The 18,058-nt window shown below is 38.0% G+C and overlaps 1 protein-coding gene across 1 annotated transcript in view; it reads right to left on the bottom strand.

Annotated features, from left to right (window-relative positions):
• Positions 1-18,058, bottom strand: part of IMPG2 (interphotoreceptor matrix proteoglycan 2) — a 77,096-nt gene that overhangs the window by 19,351 nt on the left and 39,687 nt on the right. Inside the window, 2 exon segments of the mRNA XM_035728990.1 lie at positions 8,481-8,566; positions 12,686-12,930. Of these exon segments, the coding sequence (XP_035584883.1) occupies positions 8,481-8,566; positions 12,686-12,930 (331 nt within the window).

Below are 18,058 nucleotides of genomic sequence, written 5' to 3'. Positions count from 1 at the left end.
CCTAGTCATTCTGTTGAGGAGTGGTTGAGGGAATGTACAGAGTCCAAATTATTGACCACAACCCAAGCAAGATGCTCCTGTTTTGTCAGCCTCTAACAGAGCTACCCTATAACCCAGGAATTGCACTACTGGGTATTTACCCCAAAGACACAGATGTAGTGAAAAGAAGGGCCATATGCACCCCAATGTTCATAGCAGCAATGTCCACAATAGCCAAACTGTGGAAAGAGCCAAGATGCCCTTCAACAGACAAATGGATAAAGAAGATGTGGTCCATATATACAATGGACTATTACTCAGCCATCAGAAAGGATGAATACCTGACTTTTACATCAACATGGATGGGACTGGAGATTATGCTAAGTGAAATAAGTCAAGCAGAGAAAGTCAATTATCATATGGTTTCACTTATTTGTGGAACTTAAGGAATAGCATGGAGGACATTAGGAGAAGGAAGGGAAAAATGAAGGGGGGGATCAGAGTGGGAGAGGAACCATGGAGACTATGGACTCAGAGAAACAAAATGAGGGTTTTAGAGGGGCGGGGGTGGGGGTGGGTTAGCCTGGTGATGGGTATTAAGGAGGCCACGTATTTCATGGAGCACTGGGTGTTATTCAAAAACAATGAATCATGGAACACTACATAAAAACTAATGATGTACTGTATGGAGACTAACATGACATAATAAAATTAAATTAAATTAAAAAGAAAAAGAAAAAGAAAATGATGGACTTGAACTATACTTTAGACCAAATGGACCTAACAAATACATAGGACCAGATGATATCACTGGTAATTCTACCGAACATTTAAAGAAAAACTAATGCCAGTCCTTCTCAAACTCTTCCCAAAAATCAAACAGGAGTGAACACTCCCAAACTTATTTTACAAAGCTAGCATTACCCTGATAGCAAAACCAGACAAAGATACTACAAGAAAGTAAAATGATAGACCAATATCCCTGATTAATATAATGCAAAAATTGCCAACAAAATATTAGCAGACTGAATTCAAAGCAAATTAGAAGAATCATCCACCAGGATCAGGGGAGGATTTATCCCCAGGATATAAGGACAATTCAACATATACAAATCAATAAATGTGATATACCACATTAATAAAATGAAGAATAAAAAATCATATAATCATCTCCATAGATACAGAAAAGTATTTAACAAAATTCAGCATCCTTTCTTGATAAAAACCCTCAACAAATTGGGTACAGAAGCAACATATCTCAACATAATAAAGGCCATGTACGACAAACGCACAGCAAATATCATAACTCAATTGTGAAAGGCTGAAGTTTTCCTGCTAAGATGAAGAATAACACAAGGGTTCTCACTGTTACCACCTTATTTAGTATAACACTAGAAGTCCCAGCCAGGGCAATTAGGCAAGAAAAATAAATAAAAGGCATTCAAATCAGAAAGGAAGAGGTAAAATGGTCTGCTCCAGATGGCATGATCCTATGTATATAAAATCCTTAAAAAATCAAAACACTGTTAGAACTGAGGCTCCTAGGTGGCTCAGTTGGTTAAGCATCTGACTCTTGATTTCGGCTGGGGTCATGATTGCAGGGTTGTGAGATTGAGCCCCGCAACAGGCTCTGTAGAGATCAAGCCCCACAATGGGCTCTGCACTCAGCAGTGAGTCTGCTTGAGATTTTCTCCCTCCCCTGCTGCCTCTCCCCCCACTCATGCTCTCTCTCTAAAATAAATAAATAAATCTTTTTAAAAAATTGTTAGAACTAATCAATGAATTAAGTAAAGTTACAGAATACAGCAGGATCAACATACAGATGCCAATTATATTTCTGTACATTAACAACAAACTATTTGTAAAAGAAAAATAATCTCTTCTATAATAGCATCTAAAACAATAACAACCTGAGGAATAAATTTAACCAAGAAGGTAACAGATCCACATAGTGAAAACCGTAAGACTTTGATGAAAGATTGAAAATGATACACATAAATGGAAGCATATGCTGTATTCATGGATTGGAAAAATTAATATTGTCAAAATGTCCGTACGAGGGCGCCTGGGTTGCTCAGTCGGTTAAGCGTCTGCCTTCGGCTCAGGTCATGATCCTGAAGGCCCCGGAATTGAGACCCACATCAGGCTCCCTGCTCAGCGGTGAGTCTGCTTCTCTCTCTGCCTCTCACCCCACTCTCGTGCTCTCTCTCTCATTCTCTCTGTCTCTCTCAAAATCTTTAAATAAAATCTTTAAAAAAAAATGTCCATACTAGCCAAAGACATCTTCAGATTCAGTGCAATCCCTACTAAAACTCCAATGGCATTTTAGAAAGAAAAAAAACAATCCTAATATTCATAAGGAACTACAAAAGACCCTGAATATCCAAAGCAATCCTGAGAAAGAAGAACAAAACCAAAGGCTATTACACTTCCGATTTTAAACTACATTATGAAGCAACTATATTACAAAGCAATATAGTAATTTGATTATAGTAATTAAAACAGAACATATTGGCATAAAAACAGACACATAGACCAATGGGACAGAATTTAGAGCCCATAAATAAACACAAACATATACAGTCAACTTATATTACAAGAAAACACCAATGGGAACACCCAATGGGGAAAGGATTGTCTCCTCAATAAACGGCATTGGGAAAACTGGATAATTATACACAAAAGAATGAAAGTGGAGCCCTATCTTACGCCACTCACAAAAATTAATTAAAAATGGAAAAAAGACTTAAAAATAAGACCTTAAACTGTAAAACTCATAGAAGAAAACAAAGAAAAAAAAGCTTAGTCTTGGAAGTAATTTTTGGATATGACATCAAAAGCAAAGGCAACAAGCAAAAATTAATAAGTGGGACTACATCAACCTGAAATGCTTCTGCACAGCAAAAGAAATAATCAACAAAATGGAAAGGCAACATGCAGAATCACAGAAAATATTGGAAAGCTATATATCTGATAAGAGGTTAATATCCCAAAAATATTAGGAACTCATACAACTCAATAGTAAAAACAAATAATCTGATTAAAAATGGGCAGAGGATCTGAATAGATATTTTTCCAAAAAAGACATACAAATGGCCATAAGTATATAAAAAGATGTTCAAAGATGCTAATCATCAGGGAAGTGCAAATCAAAACCACAGTATCACCTCATACCTATCAGTATTGCTATTATCAAAAAGACAAAAGATAACAGGTGTGAAATGATGTGGGGAAAAGGGAGCCCTATTCATATTGGTGGAAATATAAAGTAGTACAGCCATTATGGAAAACAATACAGAGTTTCCTCAAAAAATTAAAAATAAAACCACCATATGATTGAGCAATCCCCATTTCTGGGTACATACACAAAGGAAATGAAATCAGTATATCAAAGAGATATCTACACCCCTATGTTCATACCAGCATTATTCACAATAGCTAAGATATGGAAACAACATAAGTGTCTATCAAAGGATGAATGGATAATAGAAGATGTGGTGTGTATAACACACACACACACACACAATGGAATACTTTTCAGCCATGGGAAAGAAGGAAATCCTGCTGTTTGTAACAACACGGATGGATCTTAAGGACATTATGCTAAGAGATATGAACTAGATAGAGAAACAAATACTGCTTCGTGTGACTTATATGTGGAATCTGAAAAAGCTGAACTCTCATAAATAGAGACAGGAATGATTATTTCCAGGGGTGGGGGGCTGGGGAAATGAGATGTTGGTCACAAGGTACAAATATCCAGTGATAGGATGAATAAGTTCTGGAGATCTAATGTTAAACATGGTGACTATAATTAATGATGTTGTATTACATACTTGAAAATTGCTAAAAGAGATCTTAAATGTTTTTACCACACACACACACACACACACACACACACACACACACACACACACACAAATGGTAATCATGTGAGGTGATGGTAATCATTTCCCAATATGTAAGTGTATCAAATCATCATGTACACCTTAAACTTATATAATGTTATATGTCAATTATATCTCAGTAAACCTGGGAAGAAAAAAAAGAATGGTCCAGATGGAGAGAGCAAGAGTTCAATTCCAGATAAATGAAAAGTCAACAAATTGAAGTCCAGAGTGTGAAAGGAAAACAAATTAAGTAAAATTACCAACTTTTGTCTTGCCAAAAGTTCAGGTGCTTAAAAGACCTTCCTTTGGTTTTTAAATCGTATGTTAGGAAAAGAGGTATGATATTGTAATTTATAAAAAAAAATACATATATCTGCTTAGTGTCCACAATTCCTGGCTCACAGATCCCAAAACCCTTGGAATTGCCTAAGTGTTGAGAGTTATTAAAGTGTCTTCTGTTATGTTAATGGGGTGACTTTTAGAGGGCACCTATGGATGGGTACTTGTTGCCAATAAAGCCAACCTTGTGATTAAGGGGTTGGAACTTTCAGTCCCACCCCATGACCTCCAGGGAGGGGAGAGGGGCTAGAGGTTGAATCAGTTACCAATGGCCAATGATTTAATTGATCACACCTATCTAATGAAGCCTCCATAAAAACCCAAAAGGATAGGGTCCAAAGAGCTGGGTTAGTGAACACCTGGAGATTTGAGGAGAGCCACATACCTGGTGAGGGCTTGGAAGCTCTGTGCCCCTTCGCACATACCTTGCCCTATGCATCTCTTCCATCAGGCTGTTCCTGAATTGTTTTTTTATAACAAATCAGTAATCTAGTAAGTAAAATGTTTGAGTTCTGTGAGCCATCCTAGCAAATTAACCAAGCTTGAGGAAGAGGTCATGGGAACCTGTGATTTACAGCTGGTTGGTCAGAAGCACAGGTAGTAACCTAGGCTTGCAACAACTGATGTCCGAAGTGGAAGTAGGCAAAGGGTGGGGAGGCAGTCTTGTAGAACTGAGCCCTTAACCTGTGGAATCTGATGCTATCTCTGGGTAGATAGTGTCAGAATTAAGTTGAATCCTTGAACACCCAGAGGATGTCTGGAGAATTATGTGGTGCTGTGTGGGAACACTCCCCCTTCACATATTGGAAACTGAGTCTCAGAACCATTTTAGGGAGGTGAGCATGTGCATGTGTGTGAATAAAACAGAAGTATCAAATTTTAGAATAGGACTCTTGAATCATGTAGTCTAATCTTGCCTATTGAAGATAAGAAACTGAGTCTCAGAGATGTGAAATGCCTACAGTCACAGAAAATGGAGAAAAAAATCAGAACTACACCCCTGAGTTTCTAGAGTTCTCAGTCCCAGTGCTTTGCCCACTATACCAGACTGTTCATTGAGAGATACCTATAAGTATCCATAACCAGATGGAAAAGGATTCCCAGAGGAGAAACTAGAACTAACAGCTTTGGCAGTCCATTCTCACTCAGGTTAGCCTATGTCCACAGGTCTGTAAGACCCAGGTAAACAGAGCAAGGAGAGAGAGGAAAGCCCATTTTCTAATATGTAAATATCTGCTATGTTGAATATGGAGGTTGTTTGTATAGACAGGAAAGTTTCTTCCTTTCCCATTTCTTTTGCTATTATCTAAAACCATACATGCATTCAAGGAGAAGCAAGAAGGTCATTTGCTCAATGCCAAGTTTGTTTCTCAAAAAAGTAGTTAGGATGATGACCATCAAACCATACCAGGGAATTCACTTTTTTCCCTCTTAATTATCTAAAACCACTTCTAGAGATGTGTTAAAGTTACACATTCATCCAGCTGAGTCAGACATATTTATACCCTTGTAAATTCTACATGGGAATTTTTTCAAAATGCCAAGTGAAATGGCTTAAGCTCTTTAACCCATGCTGAAAAAATTGAGTTTTATCAGACAGAACCTATGACCTGACACACAGTAGGAAAACAGCTCAATCCTTAATGAAAAAGAAATCCTCAAACAATATATACAATTTTAGTATATCTACAAATTAAATGCCTTTTCATTCCATAAAAATTAAAACAATACAGAATATCTCAGATAAAAGTTAAGTCACAAATGGGCCACGTAAAAAGTGAAAGTAAACAACTCGGCTTTTTTTTTAAGATTTTATTTATTTATTTTGAAAGAAAGACAGCACGAGTAGGGGAAGGGCAAAGGCCGAGGGAGAGACAGGAATCTCAAGCAGACTCCTCCATGCTGAGTGGGAGCTTGGGCGGGGGCTGGATCTCACGACCCTGAGACTGTGAAACCGAGCCGAAATCAAGAGTCAAATGCTTAACTGACTGAGCCACCCAGGCAACCCACAATTTGACTTTTTAAATAAGGAGACCATATACTCCAAATAAGTGCCACCTAAAAAATGGCATGGCAATGAAGCTTTGTCATACATTATGAAAGGTAGAACAACTACATGCCAGTAATAGCACTTCATTTATTTTTATAGGAATAGATGTTCCCATAGTAACAAATTCAACTCAAGAATTCTTTTAGTTCAATGTAGCATATTAACTTATACTGGCCCAGTTTCACTTCTGTGAATGCCAACTGAAAAGTTGCTAGCGCTATAGAAAGCACACTGCGCAACATGTGATTTTCCAAGTTAGGATGCCAAAAGGTGTCAAATTCAATATCCCAATATTCCTACCTCTAAAATAATTTCTAAAAATCAAATCTGTAAAAAAAATTTTTTAATCTCATTTCTATAAAAGAACAAAATCTTGTTAACAGTTTGCCCCCCAAAAAGAAGGAAAACCAATAACCATACACTTCTAATCAATCATTCTTCTTTTCATGCCTTATTATCATCCATTAACAATCCTACTGTCTCCTCACATTGTTACTTAACGCCCCCACAGTTATCACTATTCAAAAAACTGAGGGGTTGGCTTTAATGCAAATGGACCACATTACAGGCACCATGTGAGCCCAGTTAGTCAGTGTTTATCAACATTAAAGGGACAGCGCCTTTCAGCCAAACCCTAACCACTTTCAGCAACAGGGGACCTGGACCTAAGGATACCAGATCTTCCTGGTTTTCAAAAGAAGTTGGAAATCTACATTTTCTTGCAAAAATATCCTAACTGTTAAATATTAGCTTCTTTAAAAATTTGGCCCCACAGCACATGCCTACAGCTGGATCCAGCTGGCTGGTTTCCAGCTTGCAACCTCTGGCTTATATAAAAATTCCTATCTTTACAACATCATTCTAAATATCATCACAATTCTATGGTTAGAGAAGCCCAAGATGAATAGGATTAGAAGGACTGAAGACTAGTGGTGCAATGTTCACTGTGAATCACCACCCTCTGCCACTGCATCCTGAATGGACTTCTATGACAGCGTCACTGTATTTGTGGAAAAGTCTGTCTACCAGACTGGAAACTTCTTGAGGGCAAGCCCATACCCTTATTCATCTTAGTTTTCCCAGTACTTGGCACGTGAAAAGCACGCAATAAATATATTTGAGTGAATGAATAAATAAACACCAAATAATGTAATCTCTAGTGTCAATCCCCCCTAACTTTTTTTCTCCAATATGCAACTCAGTGAGAAGAGTATTTCCAATGACACCACATTTCAAAACTGAGCTGCTCTATAACGGAGTATAAGAAATGGCTGCATATATTAATGGGTAAGTGAATTTGGGGCAAACTTTGTAAATGTTCACTGCAGGGTTAAAGTCAAGAAACAAGGATTTCAAGAAGCTTCAATGAGACTGAAAAGTCTCAGGACATTAGGAGTCTCAGGGAATGTAGAAGGGAGTCCCCCTACCCTATGTGATAACAAAAGATTCATGAATGCTTTGTAACCAGGTGGTCTCCAGGGGTGCTGTGGTTGTAGGTGGTACTGCTGTTGTTTCAACTATAGTCAAGGAAGCCACTTTCTTTTCTATTTGATGCCTCTCTATGAGTGAAGTGGCAAGTGGAGGGGTTTAGAGGGGATAGAGGATCGCCCAGGGGAGCTGGGTGGTAAGAACAAAAAGGAACATTCTTCGATGATGTTTCTGTGCAAATGGGAATGTTTTCAGTCCAGGTTAAAAGGAGGCCTGATTTTGAGTCCCTGTCATTTGTCAGTTAGCTGTTATTTTTATTCTTCTTTCTCTCTCTCTCCTGTACACACGCTATTCTATATGCTTTGGAATCTAACATTTTTCTTCAATACAATCCTTGGAACGCAAATCTATACTCCGTACCTATATATATCAATTTATAGTCTTGACTATAAAAACTACTTCTGAGTAACTTTCAGAGAACAACTCAGTGGGCACTTATAGCTTAATTATTACCAAACAAGTATAAACCATATGTAAGTTTTATACCACATGTAGAGCTTGGCAATTAACCAGCACAGACTTCATTTAACCACCGCAGAAGGCTTAAATTTTCTGAACCAGTACTTGGGACTTGGGAGCTGACAACTGTGAATAATGTTCCAAGGATGATGTAAGAAAATATCTGAAATAGGAACAGCTCAGGAAATTCATGATGCTAAAGTAAGCAGGTAAGTGTATAAAGAAGAGAAGTTTGAGGGCCTGATTCCAGGCATAAAACACAGAAACATACTTACCAGAATGGATGGTGGGGTTGACTGAAGACTTGAACTTTGGGTGCTCCAAATTAGGTCTTCAGTTTCAGAAAGTAAAACTCCTCTCACTGAAGAAAGAACATTTTTAGTTGAGACACTATTGTATTTGAGGTTCAGGGACAACTAAAAATCAGGTTGTTCCTTTTAATAGTTTAGATCTTGGCACAACAGATAAGGGAGACTTGCTTAGAAAATGTTTGTTACTTTATTCAGATATTTTCCCTATATTGAGATAGGGAAACTGAAAGACTCCATAAAAATCTGCTTTTTGCTCTTTTTCCTGCTTCTATTCTTAGTAGGACCTGTATCCTCACTTTACATATGCCTCATAGAACAAACAGTGTATGTCCTCCTTGTAAGGGACAAGAAGTTAATGACTTTTTTAGAGTATTCCAGCACAACAGATGACATCGAAGGAAGGGCCATGGGAGAATGATGTGACGAGGCCTTCATAGGCGTATTCCAGACCACGGGCACTAAACATCTCAATGCCAAGACTGCTTGGCTCCAAGGAATAAATGGCTTAGGAAGGACACCTGGACCATTGTCCTTGTTCTAGCTGGTTCCTGGATGCCTGAGAGGACATGTACACCAGACCACAATCCTCATTAAAAACCCCAGACCCCAAGCAAAGATACAACTCTCTCCTTTTCTTTACCAAGTCTCCCAGATACTCCGTCTGTATTTGCTCTCTCTATATATATCTTCAATAAACTCTGCTCTCTCCCTTACTGCTGGCTTGTGCTTGATTTCTATCCTGTGTGTCACCAAGGACCCTCTTGGCTGGTCCTGTGGGACCCTCTCTGGGTCCTCAGACCGGGCCTGCCAGCATCAATATTAACACAATCTATCTGATTTATAAGACTCCAACATAAAATATTCTCCTCATTATTACATTTAAGACATTCCTATATTATTTCTTTTTCTCTCTTAAGCAGTTTACTCTATTCAAGATTCCTGTGAAGCAGATATTTTTAAATTGATTTTTTTTCATTTTAATAAGGAAGTTAAACTGAAAATTCCAATGCATTTGGTTGATGCTAAGAATGGAGAAAATTATGAAAAATGATTTCCTCTTTGGCAGAAAGTATCTTTGAAAAATGGTTAGGACACCAGAGAGTTTACTGCTATACCAATATTAAAGAGCAAAAAAGGTAAGACAATAGATTGTATAATGTAATTCAACAAAGCCTTACTGAATCCTTGCTAGTTACTACAGACTTTGATAAAGTTGAGACTATAAACATTAATAAAGCCAAGTTTCTCCTATGCAAGTATTCCCTATGTCAGAGAGATAAACACAAATTATAAAATGATGTGAGGGGCATATATACAATGTGTGGGATACAAAGAAGAAACTGATTTTGCCTGAAGGGGAGACGGAATCTATAAAAGCTAAAGAAAAAAAAAAGGATTGCCACAATTTGATCTGGTGTATGCACCAAAAATAGAAGCAGAATTTCTCCTTATTCACCTGTTACCACTGGCCTGACATAAAGGGAACAATGAGAAGCCAAAAACCCTATTTGATTTAAGTATTTTCCAAAACTCTTTTTCAATTGTGTATACGGTTATCTTGTCTTCTACGGAAAATAAGCACCATAGATCAAGGATGATCTATCTTTAAGAAATGATGACCAGGTTACGTAGAAAGCTACATCCATTCAGAACTCTGAGTTGGCATGACAATAGAAATAGATTTTAGAGACCAAATTTTGTGCAATTGAAACATACATCTAATGAAAGATCAAAGCACCTGAATTAGTTTCTCCTGTATATCCTAAAGCTTTTGTTAAATTTGCTTAGAAATTCTCAGTTGTTAAACTCCTTTTCAGGACACCTCGGAGGTAGGCTCAACCAGGCTCCACATAAAAGGAAGACCTTCTTATGCTGTTTGTGGATTTAGTTTCCTAACTAAACAATCTCACTTTGCCTGTTGCAAACCTTAATCTCCATGTCCTTCTTCCACTACCCTCGTTATTAACCTTGGTGTTTGTACCTTCTGCTCAGTTTAGGTTCCCATCCCCTTCAGGTCATGACCTCTTAGCTATACTTTTTTCTCGGATCCCAGTATCCAGATTCCTGGGACCTTCTGCCTATTTGCTGTCCACATAGGTAGCCTCCAGCTAGTCTATACCAGCCTTGCCAAAAGGACTTCAGCAATTTCAGATTATAACAAGCCTCTTCTCTTTTCACTATTTTATCTGGCTCAGGTATTCCAACAAGATACAACAACAAAAAAGGAGTATATGGGACAGTAATCCCAGGATACCCACACTGCTCCAAAATACAAAGGTTCTCTCGTGTTTTAGAACTGATAGCCTAATATCACTATCATCTACGAAGAAAGAGTTTCTCCACTTTAGGAGAGCCTCAGTGCTGCAGTTGGTTAAGCTTCAGACTCTTGGTTTCTGTTCAGGTCATGATCTCTGGTAGTGAGATGGAGACCCACACTCAGCAGGGAGTCTGCTTCAGATTCTCTCTCCTCTCCTTCTGCCCCTCCCCCCCAATTATCCTCTCTCCCTAAAATAAATAAATAAATCTGTAAAATAATAAATAAATAAAGAGTTTCTCCACTTTAAAGTCCTACATAATCCATATGAAGTCCAAGCCACTTTGTGGCCCTATCTTAGCACACTGTCATTTTAAGGAAACATCAGCCAAAATAATTGAAAAGCAATTTAAAGTTTTAGTGAAGCCCTCAAATAATATCTTCTTTAGGAAGTAAGGAATTATATATAGTAAAATATCGTTAAAAGTTTTTTTCTCTCTTTTCTCTCTCTCTCATGTGTATTTGTGTTTATTTACATACACACACATACACACACACACACACACACACACACAAGGCCTAGGTGATAACTGCCTGAAAAGATACAGATTCTTGGGCGTCTGGGTGGCTCAGATGGTTAAGCATCTGCCTTCGGCTCAGGTCATGATCCGAGGATCCTGGGATTGAGTCCCGTATTGGGCTCCCTGCTCCTTGGGAGCCTGCTTCTCCCTCTGCTTCTCTCTCTCTCTCTCTCTCATGAATAAATAAATAAAATCTTAAAAAAAAAAGATACAGACTCTTTTCTCTTAAGAAAATGTGGGAATTGAAGAGGCTATAAAAATGCATCATTGTTAGTATTGCCTCTCATTCATGAATTTTCCAGTTTGGCAGCTGGTACTTTTCCCATGCAATCATGTCAGTAAAATATACTCCATGGACATCTTAAAGCTAAACCACCCATGAGAGAAGAAATTATAAAGAAGTAAACATGAAGAAGTAATTTAACAGGACACCATGTCCCTGATGAGTAAAACTGTTGCAACACCAGTAACCAGATTCTTAGTAAACTTTAGTCTGAGATTAACTAGGCCACTCTTTCACCTCTAAATCCAAAGTAGTCCACCCTTCCTTGATGATCCCAGATCCACCTATTGATTTCAGATCATAACTGGATCTCTCCAGCTATCTAAATTCGAACTTAGTACTGGTTTCTCTGGGATTCTGCCTATCACCCAGTATCAATTCTTCTTTGACCAAGATCCTCCCTGAACTTTCCTGAGCTACTCTTTGTCTTCTGCTCTCTGGCTTTTAAGTCTTTACACCAGTCGGTTTGCCTTGGAGAATTACTGTGTTGGTCGCCCCAGCTGCACTATAACCTGTTCCAATTCATGCTTGCAGGTTCCACTTCCCTTTTTCCTATGTTTTGCTCCCATTTCCCTAAACTATTTCTAAATGTCATGCTGTTCTCCACTTTCCCCACTTTTTTTTTAAGATTTTATTTATTTATTTATTTGACAGAGAGAGAGAGAGAGAGCACAAGTAGGCAGAGTGGCAGGCAGAGGGAGAGAGAGAAGCAGACTCCCCGCCAAGCAGGGAACCCAACATGCGGCTCAATCCCAGGACCCTGGAATCATGACCTGAGCTGAAGGCAGATGCTTAACCGACTGAGCCACCCAGGTGCCCCACTTTCCCCACTCTTTGTGGCTTTTTGTCTACCAATACTCCTAAGAGCTCCCGATTGATCTATCCCAAATAACTACATGGCTAAAGCTCCATTCGAACCAGGATGGCTCCTCTCTCATGCAGTCAAGAGAATGCTAAAAACCACAGATATATAAGGAAATTAGTTTTCACCACAGTATATTGAAAAAGAAACTAAAGCTGTACAAGCACTTTATGATGGATATCAACTCACCATTGATAAGTTGAAGGGAGTCAGGATCTGGATTCAAAGAGGAGTTCCCCAACAAAAAATTCTGATGTAGTGTCTCAGCAATATAATCTCTGAAGTTACTAATTGCATAAACAGCAGTGGGCTTATCATCCAGTTCCACAAGACCATGGTTTTCCACCTTGTTGGAATGAAGGCTAATTAGGTCCCAGGTGGTATTGCCGATGGCCTCACCATTGAAGGTAACTGCATAATGAACATCTATGCCACTATGGATGAAAACAGAGAACAAATTAGACCCTGTTAAGGAAACACAAAGAAAGGAGCTTTGAACCCATGGAGCACAAACAGTACACCTGGTGGGGGGAGGGGGGCGGGTAAAGGTGGGGGTCTGAAAAAGCATGGATTCCACCACCATTCTCTGCAGATTCTGGACAACCTTTTGCCATCCCCTCCTGCTTCCTAGAGAACAGAGGTTCATAGCTCTAAGAACATGGAAAACGTTCTAAGGAGGCCAGAGAGGCAACTCTGCAGAATATGTGAGCACGCTCTTCCCCACCATTCTCGCCCCTTCTTTTCTCCATCAGAACCAACAGCTCTTCTCCACTATCAGCCAGCTTCCTTCTTTCCCTATTAGCATTCTCCTCCCTGATTTAAAAAAACAAAACAAAACCTTCTAACTCCACCCAACAGTGGGTAATTCTCTCATCTCTCTTTCTTACTGTTATTGGACAGATTATGTACTCCGCAACGGAAGGGGGGTAGTGAAGCAATAAAGAAGCTTAATTACTATGAACTACAGCAATAGTTATTGGGAATGGAAAATATGAAATACTTGAAAATAAAGCAAATTGATGACTTGTGATTTTTTTTTAATATCATGCTAGAATATTTTCTGATATGACAGTTATCTAAGTCTCTCAGGAGATGTAATTTTGTTTGATAGTCCAGACAATTTACAGTCCTATAAAGTTTGAAACTAAACTGTAATAAAACTATTAAAATGTGATCGGGGTTTTTTTTTGGCCTGGTAGCAATGATGACTCCAAAGTTTAGGATTTTACTACCCTAAACCTTTCCCAAATTGACTATATAAATTTCTGTTTTTCAAATGCTCTACAAACTAGCTTTCATTTTTGAACTGGCTCCTTCATTAATGAGTTGAATAAAACCTTAATGAGCTAACAAAGAACTGTCTGAGATAGGGCTTTTTTACTATCTACCTTTCCATAAGCAAATAAAGAGAAGATTTCTTAGAATAAAGGGTAGAGTAAAAATACAAATAGTAGTTGACATGTCATTTGATATTTTCTTAAATAATCATTTTGGAGAAATAACACCAGATTATAAAATTTTTAATCCAATAAAAATACTCCTTCTAGACTCTAACTCAGATTTCTCTAACAACCAAAAACTAACATTTTAAAATGTTAGCTTACGATGTGACAGGTATTTCATATGCTTTATCTCATATAATTTTCATAATAATCCCATGAAGGTTTTATTATCTTCAGATTATTATTGAAGAAACTGAGCTTTAAAAAAGTTAGAAGACTTGCCTAAAATTTTGAAACATGTACGTGGTAAAGATTCAAACACAGATCTGCCTGACTCCAGCACCTGAATTCTGAACTATTATGCTATACTCTCAGTAGCTTTAATTAAACTACTACCCAAAAAAAGTCATTATGAGGACAGCTTTGCTCTCGTCATCACTCTGGCTTCCCCCAGTCTATGAGACACAGCCATCAGAAGCAGGACCCAGCAGTCACACCAAGATCCTTCCAAAGGAAAGGAAAATGCTATCTTCCCAAAGATAAAACACTCAAGAGAGACAGGCAATGGAAACAATTTGCCTCCTTCCGATATTCTGTAGGACCAAAATGACTCCCAAATCAAAGCATACAAATAATTTAAGCACTGCCCCCCTAAACTTACTTATATATCATTATATATTCTTTGATTACAGCTTTTGTGGTTTTGTAAAAAGATTTTGTTTAAAGTGACTGCCTTTCAATCTCCTCTTGAATTTCTATCCCCAGTGTTCAGCATGGTCCCTGGCACTGAGGGGCCCCTGGTGCCTACTAAATAAATAAAAACCTAACTTGTCTGAATATAAAAAAAAAAAACTACAGTCTAATCAAGGTATTCACATATCTAAACAAAAAGTATCAACATAATGAGAATGATCTCATGGTGTCTAGAAAAAGGGATTAGTCAACTAATTTATTTCACTATTGTGGCTTCCTTGTAAAAATAGCTCCCTAAGTTGGAGACAGCCACAACATAACTAGCATGGCTTGATGATACTTGTCATTAAAATCACCCAACTTCCAGGTGCCTGGGTGACTTAGTTAAGTGGTTAAGCTTCTGCCTTGATCCCAGGGATCCTGGGATTGAGCCCCTGCTCAGTGGGGAGCCTGCTTCTCTCTCAAAAATGGGTAAATAAAATCTTTAAAAAAAAAAAGTCACCCAACTTCCTTTCTCTTCTTTCAAGCTTGCAAAGGAATCTTTTGATTATAACTCCCTACAGATTTTCCTATGGGGAAAGAATGCATAAGCCAGACAATGCAATAATTGGTCAGCTGGCAGATCTCTTGCTTTAAATAAATCAACTGGCATCCTAGACAATGCATCATATCTTATGATTTAGTAAGCATGAATTGGTCTTAAGAGGCCTGTCCTTCCTGGGAGTACAGGCAGTTCTGGACCTGTCCTGAGCTGCTTCCCACAGATTCATACCCTGAACTATAGGGGACACCATGAAAGTGACATCCCTCACCTGCCATACAAGTTGCCAGGCCTCTTTGATGTTTTTGTTCTAATCTGAGTAACTTCCATAAGGTTTTCCTCCCAGATCTGATAAGCTTCCACTTCTAATGGGGTGGTTTAGGGTGTTTTAATTAGTAACTGAGTATTTTGACATCCTGATGCTCTCCAAAATGGTAAGACATCAGCTTGTTGTCTAGAACTTCTTTCAGTCTCTTACTTTTTCATGTCAGACTATATTGATTCATGGGTAATTCCTGATATTCTTTTGTAAAGAAATAAATTCAGTAAAATATGCTAAAATAACCAAATGATGGCCCTGAGGTAGAATAAAACAGTAAAAGGGACATTTGTTGGTCAGAACTCACCACACAGTATGTGTCCCAAGGATCTAGCACAATGCTTGGCTCATAGTAGTTCAATAAATACTTTTGAAAATAATAAAAGAGCAAATGGTCAATTTTATTGACTAATGCAGCCATATAAGACAACTAAATTTGTGCTACTTAAATGACAGAATGATACTCCCTATTTAATCTGAAGAATTTTGTCTCTAAATATGAAAGTCTCTAAAGTTTTCACCCTAAAATTATCTTCATACATTTGTATCTTCTGAGCAATCATTTTTTAAAATATTTTATTTATTTATTTGAGAGACGGAGAGAGAGAATGAGCAGAGGGAGGGACAGAGGGAGAGGGAGAAGCAGACTCCCTGCTAAGCAGGGAGCCTGGTCGTGGGGGCTGGATCCCAGGACCCTGAGATCATGACTTGAGCCAAAGGCAGTTGCTTAACCAACTGAGCCACCCTCGCGCCCCATGAGTAATCATTTTAGATATATTACTTCACAGCCACAACCCAACCCTGAGGAAATGCATGCTCTTTCCAAACTCAGTGGGACAGACCATGACTACATCTCCTGAAAGGTGAGCTTCTTTTGGTCTTTGCACAACCTATTTCATATTAAGACAGAAAGCAGTGATAATGAAAAAATGGAGGAAAAAAGACTGTACCACTTAGCACTTGAGTTCATTCCTATGCTATGCAGAAAATCAGACAAGGAGAATCAAAGCTTCACTGAGAGTCTACCATGTGCCTTGCATGACTTTTAAATATCATAGAGAGATGATCAAGAGAAATGTTCCTGGATCAAGAAATTTGTGCAAATCAAGCAGTCTGGGGCAGATTACTGGCCTTATTCTTTGTTGACAAAATATAATTTGTCTCCCAACATTTTCCTTGGACATATAAAAATAACACTTCTATTATAGTCTACCTTGTCTAGCGAGGATAAATTCATTAAAGAAGATAAAATGCCTCAGAGATATGCTGCAATTCATTACCATGTTTTTGTCCTGGAAAGAGAACTCAAAGAAATGCTTAAGGTATCAGGAAACCATCTATTCTCGGAGCCGAGAATGTCACTATGACCCAAAACAGACTGAGTTCTGGCATGGTAAATGTAGCAGAGAGACATCTCAGGATGAGGGACAGAATAAGAAAGCCCACAGGCCAAGGAAGTACATAAGAAGCAGAATGCACACTGGAAGACAAAACATGATCTGACTGAAGAAAGTTGTGCTGGCTCTCCACCCTTAGCACCTCTGAGTTAACCAGCCACCACTGTATTACCATCTTTCGTCTTCTAAGCTAGACTAACACAGCTGCTATATAAAGGAAAGTTTCTCTTTCTGACAGCTATTTCCAGAAACATCAATCATGTGGAGGTGAAATTTATCCTTTCTTGTTCTCTTACCTCAAATGCCCTGATTGGCTGTTTGACATGTGCAGATTTTCAACATAAGAAATAACAGTATCATTTCTCATTAAGATCAACCAAAATAAAGATATTTCAGAGAAATTCAGACATCCTATAAAATGTCTTCCATTAGAAAGAAGGCACACACTTACGAAGCCTGGAGCTGAAGTTTTGAAGTATACCAGGCAGATATATTATTGACTCACTTCAAATGGGTAATCTACTAACTTAATGTGTGTACCTGGACAGATACAAAGCAAATAGAAAATTTCATATGGATACAAATGTTTATGGAGAGAGAGAAAGAAAGAGAATGGTTATATATTATATAAATGGACTATTTCTGTGCCACACATTTATTCATCCACAGTTCAGAATACAAGTATACCAAAAAGTTATGAATCAATTCCATCAAAAGGCTAATACTTGATAATACTGAACAATTTTAGAAATTGTACCTAGGTTAACAATTCTATCATAAAGTCTAATGGCTTCATATTGGTTTCTGTGTCCCTATAGAGGACTTAGCACTCAGTAACTGGATATCATTTTTTTGGTCATAGGGTTAACATGATAACATTAGAATTTGGGTTGTTTTAATATTTTAATCATTCCAAGAGGGCAACAACTAAACAATCAGGCCTTTTGGTTGAGAACTGATCATCAACACATATACCTGTAATATATACACACAGGACAGTTCACATCTACTTAGAGTACAGAAACCAAAATTCTGATTACCTTGGTCAAAATATCTGTTATCTCCTACTTATATAACTTACAGCAAATCAATTTGTCTGTCTCAGGCAAAATATCCTCATTTCCAGAAGGAGAATGAATGTTAATCCTCATTTTCACTATCTCAAAGGAA

Source organism: Zalophus californianus, chromosome 1 (genome assembly GCF_009762305.2).
Source record: "Zalophus californianus isolate mZalCal1 chromosome 1, mZalCal1.pri.v2, whole genome shotgun sequence".
Lineage (NCBI taxonomy): Eukaryota > Metazoa > Chordata > Mammalia > Carnivora > Otariidae > Zalophus > Zalophus californianus.
This window is presented reverse-complemented; position numbering and strand designations above follow the sequence as displayed.